The 26,773-nt window shown below is 47.4% G+C and overlaps 1 protein-coding gene across 2 annotated transcripts in view; it reads left to right on the plus strand.

Moving 5' to 3' along the window:
- MCC (MCC regulator of WNT signaling pathway) overlaps positions 1-26,773 on the plus strand; it is a 275,062-nt gene that overhangs the window by 221,370 nt on the left and 26,919 nt on the right. For both annotated transcript variants that reach the window (XM_060093238.1, XM_060093239.1), the window contains 6 exons: positions 846-935; positions 2,025-2,173; positions 6,622-6,762; positions 9,369-9,472; positions 12,920-13,103; positions 25,975-26,209. In XM_060093238.1, coding sequence (XP_059949221.1) covers positions 846-935; positions 2,025-2,173; positions 6,622-6,762; positions 9,369-9,472; positions 12,920-13,103; positions 25,975-26,209 — 903 coding nt within the window. The remainder of the gene's footprint in view (positions 1-845; positions 936-2,024; positions 2,174-6,621; positions 6,763-9,368; positions 9,473-12,919; positions 13,104-25,974; positions 26,210-26,773) is intronic.

The raw sequence follows: 26,773 nt of genomic DNA on the forward strand, positions 1-26,773 counted from the left end.
CCCGCACAGGCCTCCTGTGCTGGAGCTGCAGGGAGAGGTAACCCACTAATGTTTTAAGTCTCTCTCGGCTGCAGGCTGGACACCAGCTCTCATTAATCAGCCAGCTGGAGCATGTCACAGCTGACAGGTCGTTGTGGAGAGTGAGATGTTTTGTCAGGCTCTGCGGTGCGAAGGGGTGGGTGGAGGGCTGCTCTCGAGGATCAGGGTTCAGCCCAGGAGGGGACCCTGAGTCATGAACCAATGATCTCCCCGCTCACAGGACCAACAGCCCTGCCAACAGAAAAATAGATTGTGATGGGCAGGCCCTGGCAGCTGTGAGAAGTAGCCCCTGCGTTCTCAGCCACAGCCCCCCCGCCCCGCTCCCAAGTCGAGTCCACCCCAGAGAGACCGTTTGAATGATACATGTCCTCCCCCCGGTAGCCCTACCCGCCTCCGCAAGAAGGTCGGTTCTCAACCCTCAAGTTTATTAAGTCAAACCAGTGTTTCTCAACCAGAAGTGATTTTTGCCCCCCAGGGGATATTTAGCAATGTCTGGACACCTTTTTAATGGTCATAGCTGGAGTGCTACTGGCATTTTATGGCTAGAAGCCACGGATGCTCCTAAACACCCCACAATGCACAGAACAGCCCCTACAGCAAAGAATATCCAACCCAAAATGTCAGAAGTGCTAAGGTTGAAAAACCGCGAGTTAAGCAGCAAAACTGGACAAGTGAGTCGTTTTTAAGACTTGATGAATCAGTTTAGTTGCCACAGTTAAAGAGCAGCCCTGTATAAACAGAGTCTCAACAGTTTATATGGGGAGTTACGTGTTGTTTTCTGAAAAGTTTTTGTTTTGTTTTTTAAGATTGCTGAGAGAGTGAAGCTATCAAAGACCAGGTCCGAATCTTCATCGTCTGATCGGCCAGTCCTGGGCTCAGAAATCAGCAGCATAGGGGTGAGTGTTCATGAGAAGCAAGGCAACAAAGTACCCAGTAAAGCTACACAGTGGTTTATCCATGATAGAAGAACTTCCAAAGTTCACCCCCAGTAAACCAGTTAGTTATAATAAGAAATCATACCTGATTTCCTTCCAAAAGATCCGATGAAAATGTATAGTGGTTTGCACGTGGTGAATCACTTCTTCAGCTTTAAGGGAGATTTTTTTTTTCTCTAGCTGAAACCATTCAGAAAGAAATGATTTAGGTCTGGTTACTGGCAATGCAGATGAAAGTCTTAAAGTATCTGCTTTATATCATCCTGCTTCCCCAGAGATGGAGTAAGTCAGGAAGCTCTAAGAGAACTTTACCTTTTGCACATCCCACTTGAAAGGGAAGGTGCTCTCCAGTGAGGAGGATTGCTGCCTTTGAAGTGTGGCCAATGCTGTGACAGACCAGAACCTTCCAGCTCAGTACTAGAGTTTTCATTTGTAGAGCCCTGAACCCCGTGGGGCTGTAAGCTGATAAATGGTGAAAAGGGAATTTCAGTTCCCTGGGGCTGTCTTTTAGAATTCTGGGGTAAGGCTGGGAAATCCAGCTATTTGATCCTCAGGGGTGGGGAAAACGTGAACAGCACTCTTAAGGCCCTATTTTAGACTTTTGTGCTGGGCAGAAATTGCATGCACCCAGATTCCATGCCAAAGCCAAATTATGAACATAAAGGAGTGGGACGCTCCCCTTAACTACAACAGCCAGAGACAAGTCTGGGGGTGGCAGGGGGTTTCAGAAGGGGGAAGGATGTCCAGCCTCTGTTTAATATCCAAAATTTTAGGTCTCTAAACACTCATGATCCCACATGCCTGCTGCCCAGGATGCAGCTTAGAAGATGCCGCTGCATTTTGACACTGTTTTATGTACTGTTTCACAGTAGTTAACTTTTTATACTAGGATTATTATTATACAAACTGAGAAAGATCGGGGTAGATAGCCCCTGGTGCCTGATTCTCAAGGAACATCGGCTTTCAATTGTTTTGCATGCAAAACATGCCTGGGGACCAGCGTCCCTGAAGTGACACTGTCCAGAGGGGAATTAATGCTCACCTGTACAGGTATCCAGCAGTGTGGCGGAGCACCTGGCCCACTCTCTTCAGGACTGCTCCAACATCCAAGAGATCTTCCAGACACTCTACTCCCATGGATCTGCCATCTCGGAAAGCAAAATTAGGGAGTTTGAGGTGGAAACGGAACGGTTGAATAGGTAAGGAGAAATTCTGCATATTTGGATGGTGGCACTGGGGGTAACTCCTTTCCCTTCCCAAAGATCAACTCAGGTTGGCTTATGTGTTGTGACATAGAGTGATGCTGTCAGGCTGGTGGGTGGGGAGTTTCCACCATCCTCTTCATCACAGGAGAGCTGGCTTCATGGGCATCGTGTGACCTGCCGTCAAATGCACAGGGCCTCGTACTTAAAAGGACCCCACACTTGCTTTACTGCTCTGCTGTCACTGTTTTAAATTCTTAATAACTTATGAACCAGGGGCCCCACCTTTTCATTTTGCACTGGCCCTGGCAAATTAAGGAGCAAGTCCTGGGAGCAGTCCATATGGAATGACAGGTAGGTCAGGATGGCAAGATGGCTCCCAAGCATGCAGCCTGAGCTGCTGAGAACCACAGAGAGCAGCCCTGGGATGTGGACTCAGCACCCAGGGGTGCCTGGAGCCAACAGAAGCAGTCTGGTGAAGGCGCTCCTGCGATGGAGCAGGCATGCTGGTCTAATCCTCCCTGTTCGAACTGAGGGTCGCCTAATTTTATTTATGCTTTTTGCAAATGTGCACATCCCCCCATCCCTACATCCTATCCTACTTAGTTCTGATTGTCTAAGTAGGTCTAACTATCCTGCTTGGAATAATTCAACTGTGTGTACCCAGTTTTATGGGTTCTTTTCCTAAATCTTATGCCAGAGGTGGTTTGAGTTTGTCCTCCCTCCTGCCTCTTGGCAAAGACTGGCTTGTGTGTTGTCCCAGCAATGAAAGAGAGCTGCTAAAAAAACAAAAGAGAAGGACCAGGGGCAAGCCACGGCAACAACTCAGAATTGGCTCCGCGGTGGCGAAATGGACTAGTGATGGCATCCAAGCGTGCTGTGGCTGCCCTGACCTCGCAGTCTTCAGTGGGAGAGCACAGTCAGAATTGGAAAGGTTTACGAGCTAACCAGTAAGAAATGTGGATGCCATTCCCCTGGTGTATGGCAAACCTGAATAAATTGAATTATCCTTTTAGTCCCCCCTGATTTGAAGCTGTTTAATATAGCACTTGAGAACCAAGGAAATATGGCTATCTAGGTCATTTTAGGTCTTGAAATTAAATGGTTTCCTTATTAAATCCAAAATACTTAAGAGTGACAATCCTGATGATTGCCTTGTAGCAGTAAAGAAGCAGCCCTCTCAGTATCACAGGCAGAGGAGTGCTTAAAAATTGAATCAGATATGCCCTTTGCAGTTTAATGAAGTCAGATGCCTTCGGGGGCCCTCTGTGTCATGAGGATCTCCTCTCTACAGATCCTGGGATTTAACAAGCCTGCTTTGTTGTTGAATTTGAAGGGAGGTTCCTGTCTCTTCGATTATATGCACGTAGGAGAGACCAAAGAAGGGGGAACTCTTTGGCGCTTGCAGCTCACGTTATCATGGAGTTTAACAGCTTACAAAAGGCTCCCACTGACAGCCTCTTAACCCTCAACTTGGGAAGGCGGAATAGTCCCATTTCGCAAAGGAGAAAACAAAGGCTTTGACTTTGAATGACTTGCCTGAGTCCAGAGCTGTTAAATAGCCCAGCTGATGGACCCCTGCCCCTCTACCTCACCTCCGTTGTTTTCTATATTATCACAGCTACTGCTAGAACATGGGAATTCTTGTAAATAATCTACCAGTATGTTCTGGTGTCTGTTATTTAACTACCTATCTCAGAGTTGGAGTCCTATTACCCTCCAAAAATATGACAGCCTTTAACTTGTGTTTGTGTCGGGGGGGCAGGGGTGGGTGTCACGTCTACTCAAAAGTGTGTTTTCTCATTTAACAAATCCGTGTTAAGCACTTACTATATGCTGGACTATTTGGATGCAAAAGAAAGTAAAACAGACAAGATCCCTGCTTTCATGGAGCTATATCCTGTTAAGGGAGCTAGACAAAAAGCAGACAAATAAGAGCGTAAGAAAGCTCCACATAAATAGGACACTGTGACAGAATAACAGGAAGTCTTGATTTTAGTAGGCAGCCAGGGAAGGCATCTCTGAAGGGGGGACATGTCAACTGAGATTTTCAGGGGGAAAAGGAACAGCCATATGACAAACTAGGAGGAGACTTACAGGCCAGCTTACCAACTTCAAGGCTGGGAAGTGGTTGGCATGAAGTTAGAATTGTCCAAATGCCAATGGAACTGAAATAGAATGAGTGAAAGGAGAAGTTCCATGAGATAAAGTGGCAGAATAGGCAGGGCTGGGTGGGATACAGATTTTGAGGCCATGGACAGAGTTTACTCTTTACGTGTCATTGGAAGTTGTTAAAGGGTTTTATATAGGGGAAGAACAGATCTGATTTAAATTTGGAAAGTTCACTCAGGTGTGAAGAATGGAAGGAGGTGGGCAGGAGTGGAAGCTGAGCCAGGTTTGCAGTGGACCAGCGTGGCCCAGGTGGTGGTGATGTGAAGGGGTCAGTATATGTTTGGTGGTAAAAACCCACAGATGTAAGAAAAAGGGATGGTCTCAAAGGAGAGTCTCAGATGTCTTACTGGTGGTGTTGGGTACACGGCGGTGGCATTTACTGAGATGGAGAAGATGGAAGAAGATAAGGTTTGAGGAAGATCGAGAGTCCCCTTTGGGAATGTTAAATTGGAGGTGTCCCTGTGAAACCCTGGATATGTGAGACTGGCACTCAGGAGAGAGGTCTGGACTAAAGAAATCTGGGAGCCATGGGAATATAAGTGCCTGTTAAAGTTGTGGCACTGGGGCTTCCCTGGTGGCGCAGTGGTTGAGAGTCCGCCTGCCGGTGCAGGGGACGCGGGTTCGTGCCCTGGTCCGGGAAGACCCCACATGCCGCAGAGCGGCTGGGCCCATGAGCCATGGCTGCTGAGCCTGTGCATCCGGAGCCTGTGCTCCACAACGGGAGAGGCCACAACAGTGAGAGGCCCGCGTACCACAAAAAATAAAATAAAATAAAATAAATAAAGTTGTGGCACTGGATAAAATCACCCCCAGGGGGAGAGTGTTGATAGAAGAAGGGGCCCAGGATGGAGTCCTGAGGGAACATCAACCCTCACAGCTTTTATAGGGAAGAGGGAGTCGGCAAAGGAGACAGAAGAGATGACCTTTCGGGTAGGAAGAAAACCAGTAGACACCTATCATGACCCAAGTAAAGGAGAACGTTTCAAGCAGAAAGCCATACCCGATTACAGGGGTACTGCCTGAGAAGGCCTCTAAGATAGAATTGACCACATGGAGGTCTGTGAGCTGAGTAAACAATTTCATCTAATTAGTAGGGACTGCATGTAACTGGAGCAAGTTGAGAAGTAAACGAGAGAGTGGGGACTGTTTGAGGAAGTCTGAATGTGAACAAGGACAGAAAACTGTGTCCTTGTAACACCTTACATTGAACTGACCTTGTTGTTGCCAAAGCCACACAGCGGTCTTAGCTATACACTCGCCGGCCATGTCCTGCATTGGCGAGTGTCTCCGTAATCTGCTCTAAGATATGTGCCCCTAAGATTTATCCTCAAGGCAAATGACTTCCAAGCCCCTTAACATTTTGTGTGTGTGAAACCCTGTGTCTCTTTAAGACTTGGTGGGCAGAGTACTACAGATGGGCATGTCCCATGGGAAATGAATCATTGCATCCAGATCATCAGTGTCCTGGGACAGAAAACAGAGAGGCTGAAGGCTTAACCTTTTTCTGATTTGCTTTCTGACTTTGCCATGAACTTTTGCCCTGAACGTACAGTTCTGATTCCTATAAAACTTAAAGTTCCCAGTAGTTATCCTCCCAGTAGTTAGCAGTTAGGGGTCTGTCCAGGCTGGAAGGAGCTTTGGACACGATCCACAGTTGCCATTCAAAGGCCCCTTAAGTGCAGTTTCTTATTTATTCACTGATTCATCTTTTGCTCCTGCCCCGTAGTGAGTGTTCTGAGTCAAGGATCTGGGGTCCAACTGCCTGGTTCAAATCCCAAGGATTAATTACCCTTTCCGTGCCGCCTCTGAGAAATGGGGATAATACTACTTAGCTCAGAGGGCTGTTGGGAGAGTTCCTGATCAAGGGCTCAACAGATGGTAGCTATTACTGTGATTTCATTTGTCCCTGTGGACGGTGGTTCGTGGAAGCATACCAGTTGTAACTCTCATGAGGGCCTGAGGTCACGTGGTTGGTTCCTTTCCTTGGTGTATCTCCAGAGCCTAGTGCAGTATCTAGCAAATGGCTCGTCTGTGGCTGGCTGGGAAATAACCAGGAGTTTATTTTTTTATTTCTCATTCACACAGAATTTAGTGATTCTTCAGCTTTGAGCTTCTTCCTTCATTACTTGTCGTCAGTTACATTTACTAAAACATCTGATGAGCTCACATCCAACGTGCATTTTGGCCGGAATCTAGAGTCAATAGCTAAAATCTTGGCAAATTCATTGTAGTCCTGGTGTAAAATTGTGAACGTGATTTTCCTTCCTTTGTAGCCGTATCGAACACCTCAAATCCCAAAATGACCTTCTGACCATAACCCTGGAAGAATGCAAAAGCAATGCTGAGAGAATGAGCATGCTGGTGGGGAAATACGAATCCAATGCCACCGCGCTGAGGCTGGCCCTACAGTACAGGTAGGAAGTGGGGCGGGGCAGGCGAGTAGCCACTTTAATTTAGAAATGCATCCATAGCAAGCTTCTGCATGAAAGTAGAAAACATAACCAGCAAATGCTAGTGTGATATATATTGAACATCAATTAGCACCCTGGTGGCAGCAATTAAGAAAATAAGGGTAATGAGTGTGGTATTAGTAGACAGGTGTGTTTCTGTTCTCATGGTCAACTTAAATATTATTTCATTCGAGTCGTATCCCTCAAAACATCAAGTTTTGTGTTACATGTTCAAGTCTTGTTCTTTCTAATCTTTTTTCCCAGTCTTTATTCATATTCATATATATTTTACATTGTTGTAAATTTGGTGCACTCTCTTCCTTCAGTTTGTTAGAGTTTTGTAATGTTGCTTAAAAGTCTCCATTTATTTTGACTGGCTGTATCCCCTACCTCAAGTTCATATGGTGTTATTACTCATTTCTCTAAAAGACATGTACACTTTTTCAGACTCTTGATATTGAAAATAATTCTATGGTGAATGATTTAATACAAAAGCCTTCATTCTTGAGAGTATTTTCCTCAAGATAAAACCCCTGAAGCAGGAATTATAGGTCAAAGGGTATGAATATTTTCATGGCTCTTCAGGCGTGCTGCCAGTTTTTTCCCATGAAAACAAACCAGTTGAAATGAATATGATTCATTCATTGATGAGCAAGTGGTATATGAATGTACCACTTTTTTTTTCAGCCTCATCAGCTTTGGAATTTATCTATTTTTAAATTACTGCTTGGTAAAAGCTACAAAACTATGCTTTATTGTTTTCATAGATTTATTAGTGTCACCACTTGGGCATATTTACCGAAGTCCCAGAGTAGCGATTGTATCTTACTCTTGGCATCCTTTACAAAATTCAGTATTGTTTTAAGAAACATTGCTTCTTCAAAAAACAATATCAAACCTAAATATAGGAGACCAAAGCAAGAAAGCAATCCTACTAGTTGACAGACACAGCAAAGCAAACAGATAATCGTCTATGACAACTCTTGAAACAGGCTGTTGTGCACCAGCAGTCTGCCTTTCATCCGTACAGAAGAAACAATGTCCCAGCATCTCTAACTTGAAAGACCAACTGCCCTTGAGAGGAGGAGCTGCCAGTACCCAGAGGCAGTCATTGGACCCTTTTCCTTATCTCTTAGTAAAGGACCTTGAAAGTAAAGACAATAAAAAACAGTCTGTTGACTAATAAGTGTTGTGTAAAGCAACATTTCCCCTGCTCAGCTTGGAGAAGCTAATCAGTTCTTTGCTTGGGGGGGTGGGAATTTCACTACTGCAGGCATCTAGCCAGGATGACTGAGGCATTAGGCACACACTCCATCCAGTTCAGATGTGGGTCCATGTGGGGTCACAGGCAGCAGTGACTTTCAAGAGGTCTCTCTTTGATCCTCTACCTGGTGTACCCAAAGAGAGACTAATTTTCTTCCTCTTAGAAATCCATTCTCAAACTCTTGTCAGAGGTGTTGTGAGTGTTTCATGAAACAGTTGTACAAACATCTAATAGAACTTTCTGTGATGATGGAACTGTTCTCTGTGCTATCCAATGTGGTAACTGCTAGCCACACATGGCTGTTAAACATATGAAATGTGGCTATTGCAACAGAGGAACTGAATTTTTCATTTTATTTACCTTAAATTCTTTTTAATTTAAATATCCACATGTGGCTAGTGGCCATTCTATTGAATAGGCGGGTCTGGGTCAAAATAGTCCCCTTTCTAGGGTGCTCTATGAATTACCTATTATTGTATGACTATTTATTACATCACAGTTTCTAGGATCAGGAATCTGGGAATGATTTGTCTAGGTAGTTCTGGCTCAGGGTCTGTTATGAGGTTCTGGTCAAGCTCTCAGCCAGAGCTGCATCAGCTGAAACCTTAGCTGGGGCTGGCAGATCTGCTTCAAAGAAGCTTTGGGTAGAGTCCTCAGTCCTTCACTGGCTGTTGGCTAGGCGCCTTAGTTCCTAACCACGTGGGCCTCTCCATAGGGCTGCTCAAGAGTCTTCAAGGCACGGCAGCTGGCCTCCTCTAAAGAGGATGATCCAAGAGGGAAAGTGAAGGGAGGAGAGAGAGAGACCAAGATGGAAATCACCATGTTTTTTAATAACCTAATCTCGGACATGACATCCCATGACTTCTGCCTTATTCACTTAGTCACACAGACCAACCCTGCAACAACGTGGAAGGGGATCATGCAAAGGGTGTGGATAGCAGTGTGTAGAGATCAGGGCGAATGGAGAGCATCTCGGAGGCTGGCCGTCAGAAACGTATTACCTTTCCCTTTGAGCTGATCATCAAAGGGCCAACAGACTTGCCTCCCTCATCGTTATTGCTTCTCTTGTATTTTTCTAGATCCTAGTTTAAAGCTTAAAAAAAAAAACAGGGGCAGGGGAGGGGGGCCACATAACAGAGCAAGACCCTGGCTCTGGCCAGGAGTATCCCTGGGTATTTCCTTGCTGACATGGACGGCGAGGCTGAGAGCCAGGTTCCGAGCTGCTTCTCACCCCGGGCACAGCGCTGCATTGGAGAGGCTCGCCATCCTCTGCCCGAGTTGAGGATGCTGTGTGCTTCTGTTTCAGTGAGCAGTGCATCGAAGCCTATGAACTCCTCCTGGCGCTGGCCGAGAGCGAGCAGAGCCTCATCCTGGGGCAGTTCCGCGCGGCTGGTGTGGGGTCGTCTCCTGGTAAGTGTGGCCGGAGTCCCTCTGTCCCCTTCCTCCTCATCCCCCGCCTCTCTTGTTCTCCTGCCCCCATCTCGGCTGTTGGCATTGGCACGCCTCCCGACAACATGAAATTCCCTTGTCAAGTGTGTTTTTCATTTTTTCCTCATGACTGAGTGAGTAAATTGTTTATGTTGAATGCAGCAAGAACTGGAGTGGAAACAGCATTACAGACAAGTTAAAACAAACAAACCCTCTCAGGAAACATACTCTCCCCGGCTGGCAGTGGAACCAGATGGAGTGGGAGGCCCAGGTTCACGATGAAGGGGACCAGCTTTCCCACAGCCTCTCTCTGATGCTGGTTGTTGAGGGTCCCTTTGCTGCCCACAAGGCCTTTGCCTCTTGTGGCTGCTTTTGTTGGCTGTGCTTTTTCTCCAGGTTTGTTCCTTTGAGTAGGTTGGAAGCGTGGGTTCACCCTACCTGGTCTCCAGGTGTCGTGGGAATGCAGAGGAACGTTTCATACCTTGCTCTTGTCAGTCTCACCGGATGCCAGCCCCGGGAGCCCCGACCTGCCCCTGCGGGGAAGTAGAGGTGTTGCCAGCCCACCTCGCAGCCCTGCCCCTCCCTCACCCCAGGGGTCATGCGTCCTGTTGGCGTGATTCCTCCCTCCAGATCCACGCCGCTTCCCACTGCTGACCCTCGCTGTTGAGTAACTAGAAGGGCTATGAACTGAAAAAGACACGAGTGTGGCATCCTAGTTACCATCGTTTGCCAAAACTTCACCAGTGACTGTGGCTCTGGGCCCTGAGATAACAAGAGGACAGTGGCAGTGGAAATAGTGTTTGGGAGGAAAGAAAGCTCCAGGGACAGAGGTTGCCATCTCTGATGCTGAGGCCTGCAAACTCCCTCAGCCTACACCTGGTAACAGCAGCTTCTCCCGAGAAGGCACGGCAGGTAAACAAAAAACTGACCAGACCACTCCAGAGTCAAAGGTGGGCGGTGTGGGCAGGCTGGGGACCAGGCCACCTGTCATGGACTGGCTTTTCCTTGCGGGCTGTGAGCCCACGTTAGAGCTAGTCCTTCCAGGAGTCACCTTGCAGAGAAGGTCGCCGTCGGGGGACCTCCAGAATGCATCCCTGTCCTCCTCGCCAGCTCCTTGCTCCCTGCCTGGGCTCTAGCTTTTGCACTGAACACTCACCTATTTTTCCTCCTTCAGTTTTGACATGGACAGGAATCTGAAGCAAGTCTGAAGGGAATGAAGTATCCTGGGTATTAATTTCCTGCTTCATATCCAAGTCACCCAGCGAGGGAGCAGGCCTCCATTGGTATGGGTGACCATCCTCCACCCCCCTCTCTGGGATTTCTGGGTTGTTGTTGTTTTTTTTTAATAGGATTAACATCCCAGCCCAGAAGTAGAAACTCTGCCAGCATTTCCATTAGGAACCTCATTTTTCAGGGTCTTTTAACCAAACTATAAAACTTTATTCCTCCTCTTAAACAGTTTCTAAAATGATCTTGGCCTGCTGTCAGGTTTTTTTTTTTTTTAATGTAAGTATTAAGGAAAATGATCAATTAAAGGAAAAAAATCAATCATCTTATTTCCAGTTTGTATCAGAGGAATGTCTAAAACTGTTCCATCCTTGAAAGGTACCTTTTATGAGGCTTGTACCTACTCAGCACAGTTACTTGGTAGGAGCTGCAAGGACTTAAATAAATCTGCATTTTAAATATTTAAAATCAATAATAAAATGCCTAGTATTAACATAATCCTGGGTAGCTCATGGGTCTGTTTATAAAATGGGGCAGTCAGTAATACGCCTCTTCAGAATTCAGAGAGCAGTCAGTTGGTGCGACATATGTAAAATATCTTATTTGTGGAAGGAGAAAAAAGCATGAAAGTTGTCAGAGAAGTGGCCAGAGGGAGGTCCAGGGAATCTTAGCCTGCGGGACACGCACACCCACGTTTCCTCCCCCTCCTCTGTAAAGCAGAGCGTTGACTGACTTTTTAGCAGCTCCCTAAGACAGGAATAAAGACACAGACCTACTAGAGAATGGACTTGAGGATATGGGGAGGGGGAAGGGTAAGCTGTGACAAAGCGAGAGAGTGTCATGGACGTATATACACTACCAAACGTAAAATAGAGCTAGTGGGAAGCAGCCGCATAGCACAGGGAGATCGGCTCGGTGCTTTGTGACCACCTAGAGGGGTGGGATAGGGAGGGTGGGAGAGAGATGCAAGAGGGAAGAGATATGGGAACATATGTATACGTATAACTGATTCACTTTGTTATAAAGCAGAAACTAACACACCATTGTAAAGCAATTATACTCCAATAAAGATGTAAAAAAATAATAATCTCTTCCATTCTGCTGACAATGGCTGCTGACCTGTCAGCCTGCCCTAACGTGCCGTGTAGTTGCACAGGGAAGCAAGTACTAGTTGTAACATTTACCCACAGTGTCAGTTATTGTGGGTTTTTTCTTTGTTTCTTGTTGACTGCACAGGCGTTCATTCTAGATGATTTAGACCAGTGCTTTTCAAACTGTGCCTGGGAAGCTGGAGGAGTTTCTCTGGGCCTCAGTGGTGGGCGTGGAGGGTGGAGAAGCTGAGTGTATGCCCCCCACCCCTGCCCACTTCAACCAGTTCCACATTTGCCAGTTCTGTATCTTAGGCTTTGGCATAAGATTTCATATATACCTACTTAGAAGATCATGGGTCTGGGCTGCAGAGGTAACAAACCAATGACTTATTTAGCCGGCATGGTTTTTGAAAACATAACAAGAAGGTGACTGTCTTGGGCAGGGAATTCCCTGTCTGGCTCTGTGGTGGTGGCCACGACCCTGACTTCTTGCTCCAGCCCAGTTTCCTGGTCTCTGGAGGCAGGGGAGCTCGCCCCTGGCCATGACCTAGCTCAGAGAGAAGGGTCAGGGATAGCGTCCATAGAGAACAGTCAGAGCCAGTCTCAAGGTCTCGTTTTAACCATTAGTTTTGTGTCTCGTGCCTACACGAAACTCTCAGCAAAGCTGCAGACTTGTGGAGAGATCACAAGGTTTGGCCTCAGTTTCTCCCTGGCCTCATTCACAGGGAAGTACCGACCAGCGCAGGGGAGAAGGGCCACGCAGGAGACTTGGGGCTGGACGCGGGGAGCAGCCAGGAGCCTGGGGAATTAGAAAATCATAGCAGGTTAGAGCTGGAAACAGACCACAGAGCTCCTACTGGCCAGCCCCTCATTTGTCGGGGAGGACCGTGGAGGCCCGTGGAGGCCCGTGGAGGCCAGAGCAGAGAAGATGCCTTCCTCAGTGTAGTTTCTCAGTGAAGAGCCAGGCCCGGGACGCACATCTCTTCACTGGCATCCACCACTGGACTCCTCTCTACTGCGCCACCTCCACCCCGAGCAACTGGCTTCTGATTATCCAGACTCACTCCTCTAGACCAGCGCTGATTAACCCATTGGCTTCTCTGCCATGCAGGAGACCCGTCAGGGGATGAAAACATCACTCAGATGCTCAAGCGAGCTCACGACTGCCGGAAGACAGCCGAGAACGCCGCCAAGGCCCTGCTCATGAAGCTGGACGGCAGCTGCGGGGGAGCCTTTGCTGTGGCCGGCTGCAGTGTTCAGCCTTGGGAGAGCCTGTCTTCTAACAGCCATACCAGGTAATTCTCGGCCTTTCTGCCGCGAGCTGGATGCGTGCCCACGGGTAGTCCGCTCACTAGGCTTGACGTGCAGTGACCCGGCTCTTAAGGACTGTGAGGCTTGCGGGAGGGCAGAATTCTACCCCCCACCCCCACCCCAGCTTGCAGCCTGCTCCCGGGAATCAGAATGGGAGAGCTGGAAAGCGCCTTCTCTCTTCACCAGTGTGAGAACTGCCGCCCAGAGAGAAGGGGTGATTTGCTCAGGGAGGTGGAACCCAAACCTACCTTTCTGTCCGGTACACTTCCCCCTTTTGGTTCTACCCTCCATTTCGTTATAGTCCTTGATTTTCAAGAAGTACTGGGGGCTGTGAAGAAGGCCCATGTGCTGCAAATGGTCCTTAAGCACCCAAGACCCAGACCGCATCCTATTTCCAGGCTCCATTCTCTCCCTTCCTCTTGTGCCTCTGTCCTTTGTAAGCCCCTCTCAGGCAACAGACTTCCCTTCTCCCACCTCTTTGCCGTGTAGAGTGATGCATAATCATAGCGTGTGCTTAGCAGACACTTAGTCATGAACCTGGGTTCAAGATCAGTATCTGTGGATCTAGAAAACTGAAGTGGGTACTTGAAAAAGATGGGGAGGAAAGCAGTGAACACCTTGCTAAGCATAATTGGCAGAAGCCATTGGATTCTATTGGATGTGGGTGGAGGGTCAGAATGAAACTTTTCCTAATGACCTTCTCATTTCTTGCCACCAAAACTCCTAAAAACATGAATGCCTTCCCTTTTTCCTTCTTTCTGTAAAATTATAGTTGATTTACAATGTTTTGTTAGTTGCTGGTGTACAGCACAGTGATTCATATAGATATACAGATATATGGATATATATATATGGATATATGGATACATATATATGGATATTTGTTTTTCAGATTCTTTTCCATTATGGTTTATTACAAGATACTGAATATAGTTCCCTGTGCTATACAGGAGGACCTTGTCATTTATCTATTTTATATATAGTAGTTTGTATATGCTAATCCCAAACTCCTAACTTATCCCAGCCCACCCCCTTTCCCCTTTGATAAGCATAAGTTTGTTTTCTATGTCTATGAGTCTATTTCTGTTTCATAAATAAATTCATTTGTATCATATTTTAGATTCCACATATTAGTGATATCATATATTTGTCTTTCTCTGTCTGACTTCACTTAGTGTGAGAATCTCTAGGTCCATCCCTGTTGCTGCAAATAGAATGCCTTCCCTTTATATCCCAGTTCTGTCTAGAAAGTACTTTTTAGAGATTGTCATGTGGTAACCAAATCACAAAAGACAGGAAGGGTAACTTACCCCATTTGTACAGGTGAGAAAACCTAGGCTCAGAGGTGAGAGAGTGACTTGCCTAAATAAGGTCACGTGGCTGATAGATAAGAGGGAAATCAGAACCCAAGCCCAGGACTTTGGCACCAAGCATATTATTCTTTTCACTAGGCCAGGTTGGATCTCATGATTTAAAAAAAAAAAAAAAAAAGTGTCTGCTTGAAGGTCAAGTGACCAAAGCCACATAAGGGTGGATTCAATCTTAAGAGCAAAAGGAGAGATACTGATGTTTTTTCGGTACCTGAGAGAAACTTAATGGTCCCATCTGTCTTTCCCACTGGTAGGACCCAGCCATCTGCCTAAGTGCAGATTTAACTGTCCTGGACCTGGTGCCTCAGGAAAGGGGACATTCCCAGTAATGTACTTGGCCAGGTGCCCACAAACACAAGGGACTTATTTCCTCTGGACTGCAGCAACAATTGTCTTATTTGGGGAAGCACAGATTATCATTTATTTTTTTCTTAAAACCAGATTCTTCTGTTTAAACACAGAAAGCAGATGCTCTTCTTAATGACTTTTCCCAATGTGTATAATTTCTACCTTCATTTAGCATAAAAATGTAGTTCTCGTGTTGTCAATGATACTGTTCTGTTGCATTAGTGAACACAAGAATTGGGTTGACAGGAATTGTGTACCATCTCAGTGGCTTATAAGGGGTGTGTTACAGATCTTTTGCTCATCCCTCCCCACCTGCAAAATAATTTTGTTGTTTTAATCTAAATCAGAGACAAATTTAGAGCCAGTCAGGAGTGGGAATGTTTTCTCACCAGCTATTCAGTGGAGACCCTGATTGTGAATATTTCTTAGAAATATTTTAATGTATGGATGAGCCTTGGTTTTTGAGACAGCCTTCTTAGAGAAGCTTAATTTTAGGTAATGTACTTCTGTAGGTTGACGTAAACTCAGAACGTAGTTTCAGTTTGCAAGGATGACCTCACTGAAGAAAGGCTCTTGAACTAAATTCAGTCTTCAGTGGATCTTTGCATCAAAGTACAGAGACCTTTAGCTCAGATTTTACTCAATTCTCCTTAAAAATTCCCTTTCACACTCCCACCCAAATCAGAGCAGCTCAGAGAGGGGGTTACAGGCATTCATGTGGCAACACACATTCTTGGGACCTGATACAGCCAGACTGCTTATGTTCAGTGTGGCTCAGAAAAAAAGTCCCAGACCACCAGATGCTTTCATAATTATAATAATTAATTTTGTTTGTAAATCTTGCCATTCCACTCAGCCATTCCCACATGTCAAGATTATGGAAGAAAGAAAGACAAGAGGCTTTCTGAGTTGGAGCTTTATGTGGCTCCATCACTCGCCTCCCCTCCTCCCACTGTAGCCAGCTGGCAGAATTCTAATCAGAGAGTCAGCCAGCTGTTCCTCCAGGTCTCAGGAAGGGAATGCTGAGTACCAGGCCTCCAGACGCCTTTCTGGCAGCACAGGGCAGCCCCCGGTAACAGCAAGGTCATGGTTTCAGAAGGGAGCAGCTGAGGGGCAGTTGCCAGCAAGGAGAATAAAAATGGTAGGCAGCCCATCAGTTGACTCTGTAGTCGAGCCCAGGGATGCTGCTGTTTCAGTTTTGAAACATTTCATTTTTTGCAAAAATACAGCCATGGCCGCTGCATCAGAAAGTGTAATTATCTTAATGGACAGAGTAACTAGGTAATATGGGTTGCCTGGATAGCTTTATCAATGTATCACAACAGAGAGGCAAATGGACTAAATTGATGAGAAGTGGGAATAGGAATTCTTAGTCAAGCCCACCCTTTTGGTCAGGCATCACAATTTCAGCTCACTGGGTGGAAGCACAATCATCGATCTAAATCTATGAAAGGACAAGGGGCCAAGATAGAATAAGCCACAGCAAGTCTGTCCTCATGGAGGCTGGAGTCCCTTTTGTCCTGCCATCAGGTGTGGATTGGGTTAAGGCTTGTGAGACTGGTAATTGCAGCCTTGCAGTGAGCTCTGGGAACATCCAGGGAGCCGGGGTCCCACCTGGCTGACCACTCACACTGGGGCGTAATCCCCAAATTGGAATGGAGAGTGGTGGAGCTCCCAGCCCTCACCCTCTAAGTCGGTCTTGATTAAGATGAACTTTCACTGGGACAGAAAGAAAGGCTGAGGACAGTGGAGTCACGTCCATTGAAAGGGTAAATGGGATTGAAACAGCCATCCAGTTAGGACTGGCCTGTGCCCCACCACCAGCAAGCTTCCGGGCATGAGAGTCAGACTAGGTCTGCCTGTCGTAATAGGCGTCTTTACTTCCCTCTGAAAACCAGAGGTGCTTTCCCCATCCAAGTACCAGGAGAGTCCATCCAAAGTCCTTGGGATTAATGCTAGAAGTGCTGGTAAATTCTGAAGCCCAGCTCAGACACAGTCCTCCACATGACAGCATGGTGCTCAGGACTCCTGCAAAAGTGTCCTTGTCACTTATCATTTAGATTCTGTGGGAACTAGAGACCTGAAATGCTTTTGCTTTTCTTTTTTTAAGACCTAACTTGCTGATCTCAAAAGAATTATATGCTCATTGTAAAAATAAACCGAACAGTTAAAATCCAAGCATGAGATAAAATTCTCCATGCTAGGACCCTCCCTGGAAAGGACACTGCACACAGTTTGGAGCGTATCCTCTCAGATTTAAGTGTCCATTTTTTATGACCTAGACCTTTGGTTGCCAATGACAGAAACATACTCAAATAGCTTAAAAGGGGGTCTTGGTGGAAGGATATCAGGTCTCCCACAGAGGAGCCACGTACCTGGGCAGAGGAGAGCCGGCCACCTGAGCACAGCCGGGCCAGACCACACCTGGCCAGTCCGGACTCCGCACACGGCTTTCACCTCTTCCCTGCTGCAGGGTGCTCCCCAGATGACAGAAAACCAGCACACCACCTGCTTTAGTATACCAGGCTGACTGGTTTCTCTGGTGTCAAGTAAGAAAATCCTGGGAAGGAACATCTCGCCCAGCTGGGCTCAAGTGCCTACCCAGTCATCCGTGGCCATGACAGTTCTTGCAGGAGCCACGTGGGCAGAGAGAATGGGTAGGTCCCAGAAGAAGGCGGAGGGTGTGTCGTCAGCAGACCAACACATGGCATCTTTAAAAATGTGACTCCATCTCATTTTAACCCAGTAAGGATCCTATTTAGGTGGACTCTCTCGAAACTTGCTTTTTCCCCTTAGTATTATATTTTCAGGCATCTGTCCATGTGTGTCGTTCTTTTCAGTAGTGCCCAGTCTTCCATTGGATGGCAGTTCGTCATGTATTTAGACAGCTTCCTCTTGTTTGGATGTTTGTATCCAGTTTTTTTACTATTAAAACACTGCTACAGTCACCATCCTTGTCCTTATACCTACCCACCTCGTGCAGTTTCTGTGGGACCAATTCTGAGAAGAAGAATGCACTGACTCAAAAATGACTATTGTTTCAAATGTCAAATAGCCCTTCCATACATGATCCAGCCAGTGTGTGAGGGCCTCTTCCTCCACACCCTTGCTGAAACTGGGTAGTATACATTTTTTTAATTTGGCCAATCTCTAGGCAAAAAAATGCCCTTAATATTTTACTCTGTACCTCTTAATTATTAGTGATGTTGAAAATCATTTACAGTCACCCCTCAGTATCCTTGGGGGATTGGTTCTAGGATTCCTGTGGATACCAAAATCTGAGGATGCTCAAGTCCCTTATATAAAACATTGTAATATTTGCATTAGAACCTATAAACATCCTCTCATATATTTTAAATCATCTGTAGGTTACTTAAAATACCTAATGTAATGTAAATGCTATGTAAATAGTTGTAAATAAAATGTAAATGCTATGTAAGTAGTTGCCAGCACATAGCAAATTCAAATTTTGCTCTTCGGAACTTTCTGGATATTCTTTCCCCCCAAAGATTTTCCACCCGCGGTTGGTTGAATCCGCAGATGCAGAATTCTTAGATAGGGAGTGCCGACTATAAAATGTTTAATGTTTTTAATGTCAGAGAAATTGTTAGCAGCAGTATAGGTGTCAGGTCTAGATGGTGTCTATCTTGGTGTGTTATCAGCAGCCAAATCAGGAGCAGTTTAGTATTTGTTTTAGAGATGCCTGGTTTCCAACCCCATCGTAACGGCACCATATAAAGACCTGCAGGAATAGAATCTGTCCCCTAAATGTGTCTCTCATTTTGCCTTCCACTGTCAGCTGAGTTTCTGGAACCAGGCAGTTTTTGAGGACTTCAGTTATCTGGCAGAAGATTTCCCCTACCCATGTAGTCATCCCCTGGGTATCCACCGGGGATTCGTTCCAGGACCCACCACGGACTCCCCCGGCCCCCATCATAAACATAGTACTGTATTTATTTTTAAAATCCTATGTATAAGTGACCTGCACAGTTCAAGCTCATGGTGTTCAAGAGTCAACTGTATTTTATTTTATTTTTTTTTCCCGGTACGCGGGCCTCTCACTGCTGTGGCCTCTCCCGCTGCGGAGCACAGGCTCCGGACGCGCAGGCTCAGCGGCCATGGCTCACGGGCCCAGCCGCTCCGCGGCATGTGGGATCTTCCCGGACCGGGGCACGAACCCGCGTCCCCTGCATCAGCAGGCGGACTCTCAACCAGTGCGCCACCAGGGAAGCCCTCAACTGTATTTTTTTAGATAATTTTTCCTCCCCAAACCGCTTCTCCTTGAGAATTCTGATCATCCTTTGAGAGCATTCAGACCTAAGAGGTTTGGATTGTGTTGAGGACTTTTAGTCCTATGTGACAAAGAATTGTCAGAAAAAAAGAGGTAGGGGGGCATGGGGGGATACCCAGCACAACACTGCAAAATTCAGGCAGTTGACAAGGCCCAAGCTTCTGCTTAGAGGAGTGGGGTCGAATGTCACTGGCCTGACCCCCTCCTTCAAATAAATTCAAAATGCTCAGCCAACAGAAGGCCCCCTGGTGGCACTTTCCTTCTGAAAATGAGCTCCTCCTTGGTGTAAATGAGATCCTAACTGGGGCCAGGTAAGACATTGATAAAGACTTCAGGAAAAATCCACCTCTGGTTTTCAAGGCAAAAGAAATATGTTCTTTTCTCTTTCTGCCGAGACAAGATGAGGAAGCTGGAAAAAAAAAAAAAAGGATTTTTCTTCTAAAAGCAGGATGGGGAGTTGTCTTGAGGACAGGGCTGGGACATGGTGGAGAGGGACAGAAGATAGGACATTTGAAATCGACGGCTGCTTAAATAAACTGCTGTATCCGCGTCCCACTGTGAACAGGGCAGGCAGGAGGGTGGGCTGCCCCAGGCTGGCCGGCGTGCGCTCGTGTGCGGTGAGCAAACGGATCAGCTGTCAGCTGGCAACTAATGGACGCAGAGCAGAGCCAGCCGAGGGGAGCTCAAGCAGAGAGCATCATGATAAGGAGAAACCCACGCAACCTGGCCCAGCTCCTCGAAAAACCAGGGGAGAAGACAAAAATGTGGGGCCCCAGAATCCTGGGACCAGCTGGGGTTTGCTTCCTCTGCAGCCCTCCCCGCAATCCCTCTCACCCTGGAGAGGAGTAACTCGGCCCACTGGGAAAGTGATTTATTCCCCCTTGACAACTGAGCTCACCCGGCATTCCGAGCCGGGAGAGTTAATGGATGACTTAACCCCAGCCCAGCAGCCGGCAGCCGGCGGCAGGCCCTCGGGAGACCGACAGCGCCTTTGTCTGCAGGAGGCCGGAGTGAAGGCCACGGCTTCCCCTCCTCTTACCATTGTCATAATCATATTCCGCGGTAGACCATTAAGAGCACAAAGCAGAATTGTAATTAACCTCGCCTGATCTGTTCCCCGCTGGTGTCCTGGAAGGGAGAGAGGGAAGCTGGAGAGGGGCAGCGGGGCTAGGTGCTTACCTTGAAATTAAACTTTCCCCTGGAAAAGCACTTGACAGCTCTGAGCTTCCCGCAGGGGTAAAATCAGTGGAGGGAGATCTTTTGTCCTTTTTTCTTTTTCTTCCTTTCTTAATACTATACCCACAGCAGGGATGGTGAAACAAAAGCCTTCCCCACCTGGCCTGGGATCGGGCGCCAGGCCCTAGAGGGTTCCAGGACCCCCCAAAGCCTGGCAGCCTCTGCCCGCCCCCACCCCATGTTGGTGTCTCCCAGGCAGTTCTGGGGGGTTGCAAGTCCAGTCAACACTTGCTGCTCTGCTTTCCCCACAGACGGATGGTTTTCTGCAGGACCTGCTAGGTGGCTGACATCCCTGGAGGGAGGCCCTGAGCCTGGTGTTGGGTGTCTCGGAACCACTGGCACAGCTGTGCTTCCTCCCTGCCCAGAGCAAGTGCTGTGTCTGGGCTGCCGGCTTCAGGACCCATTGTCTCGTTTCCATAGCCTGGTGACATGGGAATTGTTAGTATCCCCACTTTGTCACAGCCCAGAAAGTTTGGGTGATTTACTCTGGGCCATAACGCTAGGCATTGGCAGAGGAAGAATGTTTACTCAGGTCTGCCTGATGTCAGAGACCTGCTCAGAAATCACTGGTACCCACCAGGTCAGCCCAAGAGCACAGTGGCTCTCCCTAGAGAATTTGTGATGGGGTGCCGTTACTTTACAGGCTACTCTGCAAATGCCCAGTTATCCTGTGGGGTGGACCAGTTGTTCTCAAACCAGGCTGTGCCTCGAATCAGTGGGAGAGTGCATTAAAACAGATGGCTGGTCACCCGCTGACCCCCGAGTTCCCGACTCTGAGTCTGGGTAGTGGGGCCTGGGAACATGCATTCCTAACAAGTTCCCAGGGAATGCTGCCGTGGTCAGCCCCTCGACTGCTCTTTGACAACCACTGGGGAACACCAGTCCCGCTAAATGGAAAATATGCCAACATATTATCCTTTCAGGGCCTGCAGAATAATTAAAGAACTCTAACTTCTACCGTCCTTAGAGTTTTGAAATTTTTGTTAAATTTTTTATTGAAGTATAGTTGATTTACAGTGTTGTGTTAATTACTGCTCTACAGCAAAGTGACTCAGTTATACATATATATAGGTTCTTTTTCATATTCTTTTCCATTATGGTTTATCACAGGATATTGAATATGGTTTACTGTGCTATACAGTAGCACCTTGTTGTTTATCCATTCTATATATACCAGTTTGCATCTGCTAACCCCAAACTCCCACTCCATCCCTCTCCCAATCTCCTCCCCCTTGGCAATCACCCGTCTGTTCTCCATGTCCCTGGTTCTGTTTCTGTTTCATAGATAGGTTCATTTGTGCCGTAATTTAGATTCCACATACAAGTGATATCAAATGGTATTTGTCTTTCTCTTTCTGGCTTCCTTCACTTAGTATGATAATCTCTAGTTGCATCCATGTTGCTGCAACTGGCATTATTTCGTTCTTTTTTGTGGCTGAATAATATTCCATTGTATATAGATACCATATCTTTATCCATTCATCTTTTGATAGACATTTAGGTTGTTTCCATGTCTTGGCTATTGTAAACAGTGCTGCTGTGAACATAGGGATGCATGTGTCTTTTTGACTTATACTTTTGTCTGGATATATACCCAGGAGTGGGACTGCTGGATCATATGGTAATTCTATTTTTGATTTTTTGAGAAACCTCCATACTGTTTTCCATAGTAGCTATACCAACTTAGATTCCCACCAACAGCATGGGAGGGTTCCCTTTTCTTCACACCCTCTCCGGCATTTGTTATTTGTAGACTTTTTAATGGTGGCCATTCTGACCAGCATGAGGTGGTACCTCACTGTAGTTTTGATTTGCATGAAATTTCTTTTTTAAGTGACAGGAATCAAAGGGTGACTCAAGTATGTTATATTTCTAAAAAAGCATTTCGAAGAAAATATGACAAAAAGGTCACCCAGGTATTGGCTTAGCTCTGCGTTTTCTCTATATTTAAAATTTTCCAAAGCGACTTTTAATGAAAAGAAGGACTACGGTTGTAAAGTGAGCCTCTCGTGCTGGGTCCCAGCTTCACGGGAAAGGATCTCCTACCTGAAGCCTCCTCCCCACTCACTGGAAGAGCAGTATTGCTATTTCCCAGCGCCACGCTATCTAAACACGTCATGCCTGGGAGCGCATCTCCACACTCAGCCCCGTGCAGTGCTCCGTGAATAGGGCCACCGCTTCAGTTCGGTCTCATTTTGTGACTCACGTGTGGAAACTTAGGCATCTGTCCTTCCACGTTGTGTTGACAATCCATAAAGGCAAGCTCCGAGTCCTGTTGAATGGTTTTGTGTAAGGCATGCCTGTCACCAAGCTGTTTGCAAAACAGGTCTTTACCAAAGAAGGCTGAGATCCTGAGGGAGGGACCCTGTTTCCTCCCTAGGATGAATCCCTCTTGTTGGGCAGCTGTCATCCTCAGAAGCCCCCGCTGGCTCCCCAGCGCCCTCTGCTGGCAGTACCGGTTGCTCCTTCATGCTTCTCTTGGGCTGCTTTGTTTCTTTATGCAATTGCACCTGAAGTGTTCCAGCTGGAGGGTATTGCTGCTTGTCCCATCTTGTCCTTTTTAAAATACAGCTTGAGAACACATAACATTGATGATGAGTAATTTTTAACCTCCTTCCTGCCTTCTCAGCTTCCACCGTCTCCCCCAAGCTTGTTGCGGTAGCCCCCAAGAGGTCTCCCTGCCTCTGCCGTTGCCTCCCTGCATCTCTCCTAGTACAGCAGCCAGAGGGATCCTGTTAAAATGGAAGGCAGATCACGTCACTCCTCTATTACAAACCCTCCAGTGGCTTCTAAGTCTAATTCTAGAGAAAAAGACACAGCCCTTACGAGACCCTATGTGACGTGGCACCCTGTCCCCCCACATACACACCCTCCTGTCTGACCAGCTCTCCTCCCTCTCCCCTGGCTGACCCCCATTCAGCCACAGTCTTATTCTTGCTGGCCAGCCGGCCTTGCTGCCTCAGGGCCTTTGCATTTGCTGTGTCCTCTGCTTGGCTCCCTGTTCCTCCAGATACCCACATAGCTCCCTTTCTCACTTTCTTCATGTCTACTCCTCGAACTCTGTTTGCAAGAATCACCCCATCCCCTCTTTGTGATCCCAATAACTGCGTCATTTTTCTCCCTGGTACTTCTCCCTGTCTGATGTGCTGTCTGTTATACTTGTCTCCCCTATTAGAATATGAGTTCCACGAAGGCAAAGATTTTTCTAGGGCCTAGAAAAGTGACCCACAGTAAGTACCCCAATATTTCTTGAATGAATGAATGATGGCTGTATTTACTGAGTGCTTACGGTGTGCTGGGCACTATTGCAGACACCTTCGGTTTACCTCATTTAATCCTCACCACAACCTTAGGAAGCATGTACTGTATTACCTTCATTTTAAAGACAAGGAACTAGGCACAGAGAGTTTGAGTCGTGCTACCTCTAAATCTACAAAGCGTATAAGATGCTTGGGTCCCAGGTAAAGGCAGCACCGCTGTATTCAGGTTCCCCAGAGAAATGGAATCAACAGGTGTTTGTGTGTATGGATAGAGAGGCTGATTGTTTGACTGATTGATTGTAACGAATTAGCTCATTTGATTATGGGGGCTGGCAAGTCCTAAATCTACAGGGCAGGCAGGCTGGAGACCCCAGGAAGGGGTGATGTTGCAGGCTTGAATTCAAAGGCAGTCTGGAGGCAGAATTTCTTCTTCCTTAGGGGATTTCCACCTCTTCTTTTAAGGCCTCAACTCATTGGATGAGACCCACCTACACTATGGAGGGTAATCTGCTTTACTCAGTCTACTGATTTAAATGTCAATCACATGTGAAAAATACCTTTACAGCAACATCTAAGAGGGGTGTTTGGCCAAGCAGCTAGGCACCATAGCCTAGCCCAGCTGACACGTGTAACTAGCCATCACAACCTCTGAAAAGGTGTTGTGTGTTGGTCACACTGATCTTGCTCCCTTCATCTCTAAGGAACATCCCACCTGTCCTGATGGGGGTTGGGGGGTGAAGGATGGTAGGGGGCCGCAGAGAGTCTGTGGTGCTTGGGAGCTTCCAGTCCTGGCAGGGGTTCTCTGACCTGAAGACCACCCCAGGCCCTAGGAAGTTCTCTTCCTTGTGTGCATGGCCTACCATCTCTTCTCACCCTTCTCTTCCCGGAAGCCTCGACTTCTTGATAACGTGTCACGTACAAGAGTGGAATGGCCCTTGGTCACATCGAGGTTATGGGGAGGAGATACATCTGCTGTGTTGGGGTCTTGGCCTGTTACCCCTGTTCCAGTGTGAGCTGAGGAGGGCAGGCCTGGCCTCAGGGCAGCCAACAGCCTATGGATACCAGTCCCTGCTCCTGGCACAGCTTCCAACAACAGGAATCTTGGGGAGACAGGGCTGTGGAATGGGGAGACTGCAGCCCAAGTGGAGCTGCACCAGTTTCCATCCTCATGACCAGGCAAGCTACTTAATGACTCAGAACCTCCATTTCCAAATCTGTAACGTCAGATGATAATGCCGACCTGCACTATTGTGATGAAAGTTAAATGGGCCCCTGCTTGTTTTTCTGCCATCTTTCCAAAGCCAGTTCCACGAGGGCTACGTCAAGTGTAGGTGGGTCCAGAGAAACCGCCGTAGGTGCATGCTGGCCTCAAGTGCTTGAGAACTGGGTACAGTGGGCTTCATTCTGAGCCAGTGGGGACAGCCTACAACCGTCTTGAGCACCAAGCCTCAGTTTTCCTGTGGTTCTCACCCTCCCATGGTACTCTGGAACCCACAGAAACTTTCATGGACCACCACATTCCCGGGGTTCAGCCCTAGGTGCTCCTCAGAACTGCCAGCCCCTGCTTGGTCACCATTCAGCATGGGTGGCCAGGGGCCCCTTGGACCAGCCTGAGTCCCTGTGGTGGACTTTATACTCAGCCTTGATACAGAGGAACAGCTCTGGAGGCCCGGGGGCACCCTGCTTTCTAAAGTTGTGGCAATATTAACACACACAGAGGGTCCCCCATCACTACCCCTCCTTCCAGCTGCCACCCCCAGGGGACTGCTGTCAACAGTCTGGGATGTGTGCGTGCACAATGCGTATGTGTACACACACACACACACACACAATCTGTAGATCATGCCATAGGTATTTTGTTCTTCACCTTGCTTTGTTCCCTTAACATATCCCTTTTTTAAGTCCTATGCATATATACACCTATTTTTATGACATATTTTTCATCCTATTTCCTCACTCAGACTCTCTCCACCATTGCCATAATTATTCCTGTAATGTCCACGTCATGTCCTTCTTTTTGATATGTACTGTAATTCACTAAACCTTGCATTCCGTGAAATGTCTTTGTACATATGTATCTTGTTACTTCTATGGAATCATTTCCTTAGACTTCACTTCTAGGGTCCACACCTTGTCTTAAAGGGTGTAAACATTTTCTGATATTCTTCATACTCATTTCTCTCCCAAAAGGTGGTATCAATTTACTGTGCCATGAAGAATGCTTTCTTTGTTGTTGTTTTTGGATTACCATCTAAATACTGTTGGAGAGGGGAGGGTGTGGAGAAGAATGAGGGAAAAAAGACCTGTTGGCAGCGACTGGAAGTGCGATGGGTTTTCTTTGTCTTCTCAGCACAACCAGCTCCACAGCCAGTAGCTGCGACACGGAGTTTACTAAGGAAGACGAGCAGAGGCTGAAGGATTACATCCAGCAGCTCAGGAATGACAGGGCCGCCGTCAAGCTGACCATGCTGGAGCTGGAAAGCATCCACATCGATCCTCTCAGCTACGACGTCAAGCCCCGGGGAGACAGCCAGCGGCTAGACCTCGAAAACGCGGTGCTGATGCAGGAGTTGATGGCCATGAAGGTATCCGCATGGGGGGCTCTTCTCAGGCCCGGGTCCCGTTCACTCCGCTGTCACCAGGAGGAAGTATGAAAAGGCCTCTCGGAAGTGGTCAGCCCATCCATGGTCAGCCGCCTCTCCCCTGGAGGACAGGCAGGGCCTCATGTGTAGACAGGGATGGTTTCAGTACGTCTGGGGGTCACTTGAGCTGGATGTGTTCCTAGAGAGGTGAGCTGAGCACTGGAGAAACCTCAGGGGGTCCCAGGCCAGAATGGAACACCTTGTCTCCAAGAGAAGCCAGGAGAGACCTCTGCAGGGCAGGTGGGGAGCAGCCTCTGTCCGCGTGAAAAGAGCCCTGGTCTCCAGAATGCTTGCAGGTGCTTCCCGGGTTGATGCTGACGTTAAGGTGAGGCGGGGAGAACAGGGCGAGGCCAGTTGCGGCATTCGGACAAGAGCCCTGGTTTCCTGACCCCCTTGTCCCTTTGGTGTTGTGTGGAACATCGGTAACCCTCACCCCTGTCACCCTCCGGGGTAACTTGCTGCACATCCTGCCTTCGGTGGCTGCTCGAGCTGGACTCTGGGTGAAGC

The sequence above is a fragment of the Mesoplodon densirostris genome, chromosome 3 (genome assembly GCF_025265405.1).
Source record: "Mesoplodon densirostris isolate mMesDen1 chromosome 3, mMesDen1 primary haplotype, whole genome shotgun sequence".
NCBI classification, from domain to species: Eukaryota; Metazoa; Chordata; class Mammalia; order Artiodactyla; family Ziphiidae; genus Mesoplodon; species Mesoplodon densirostris.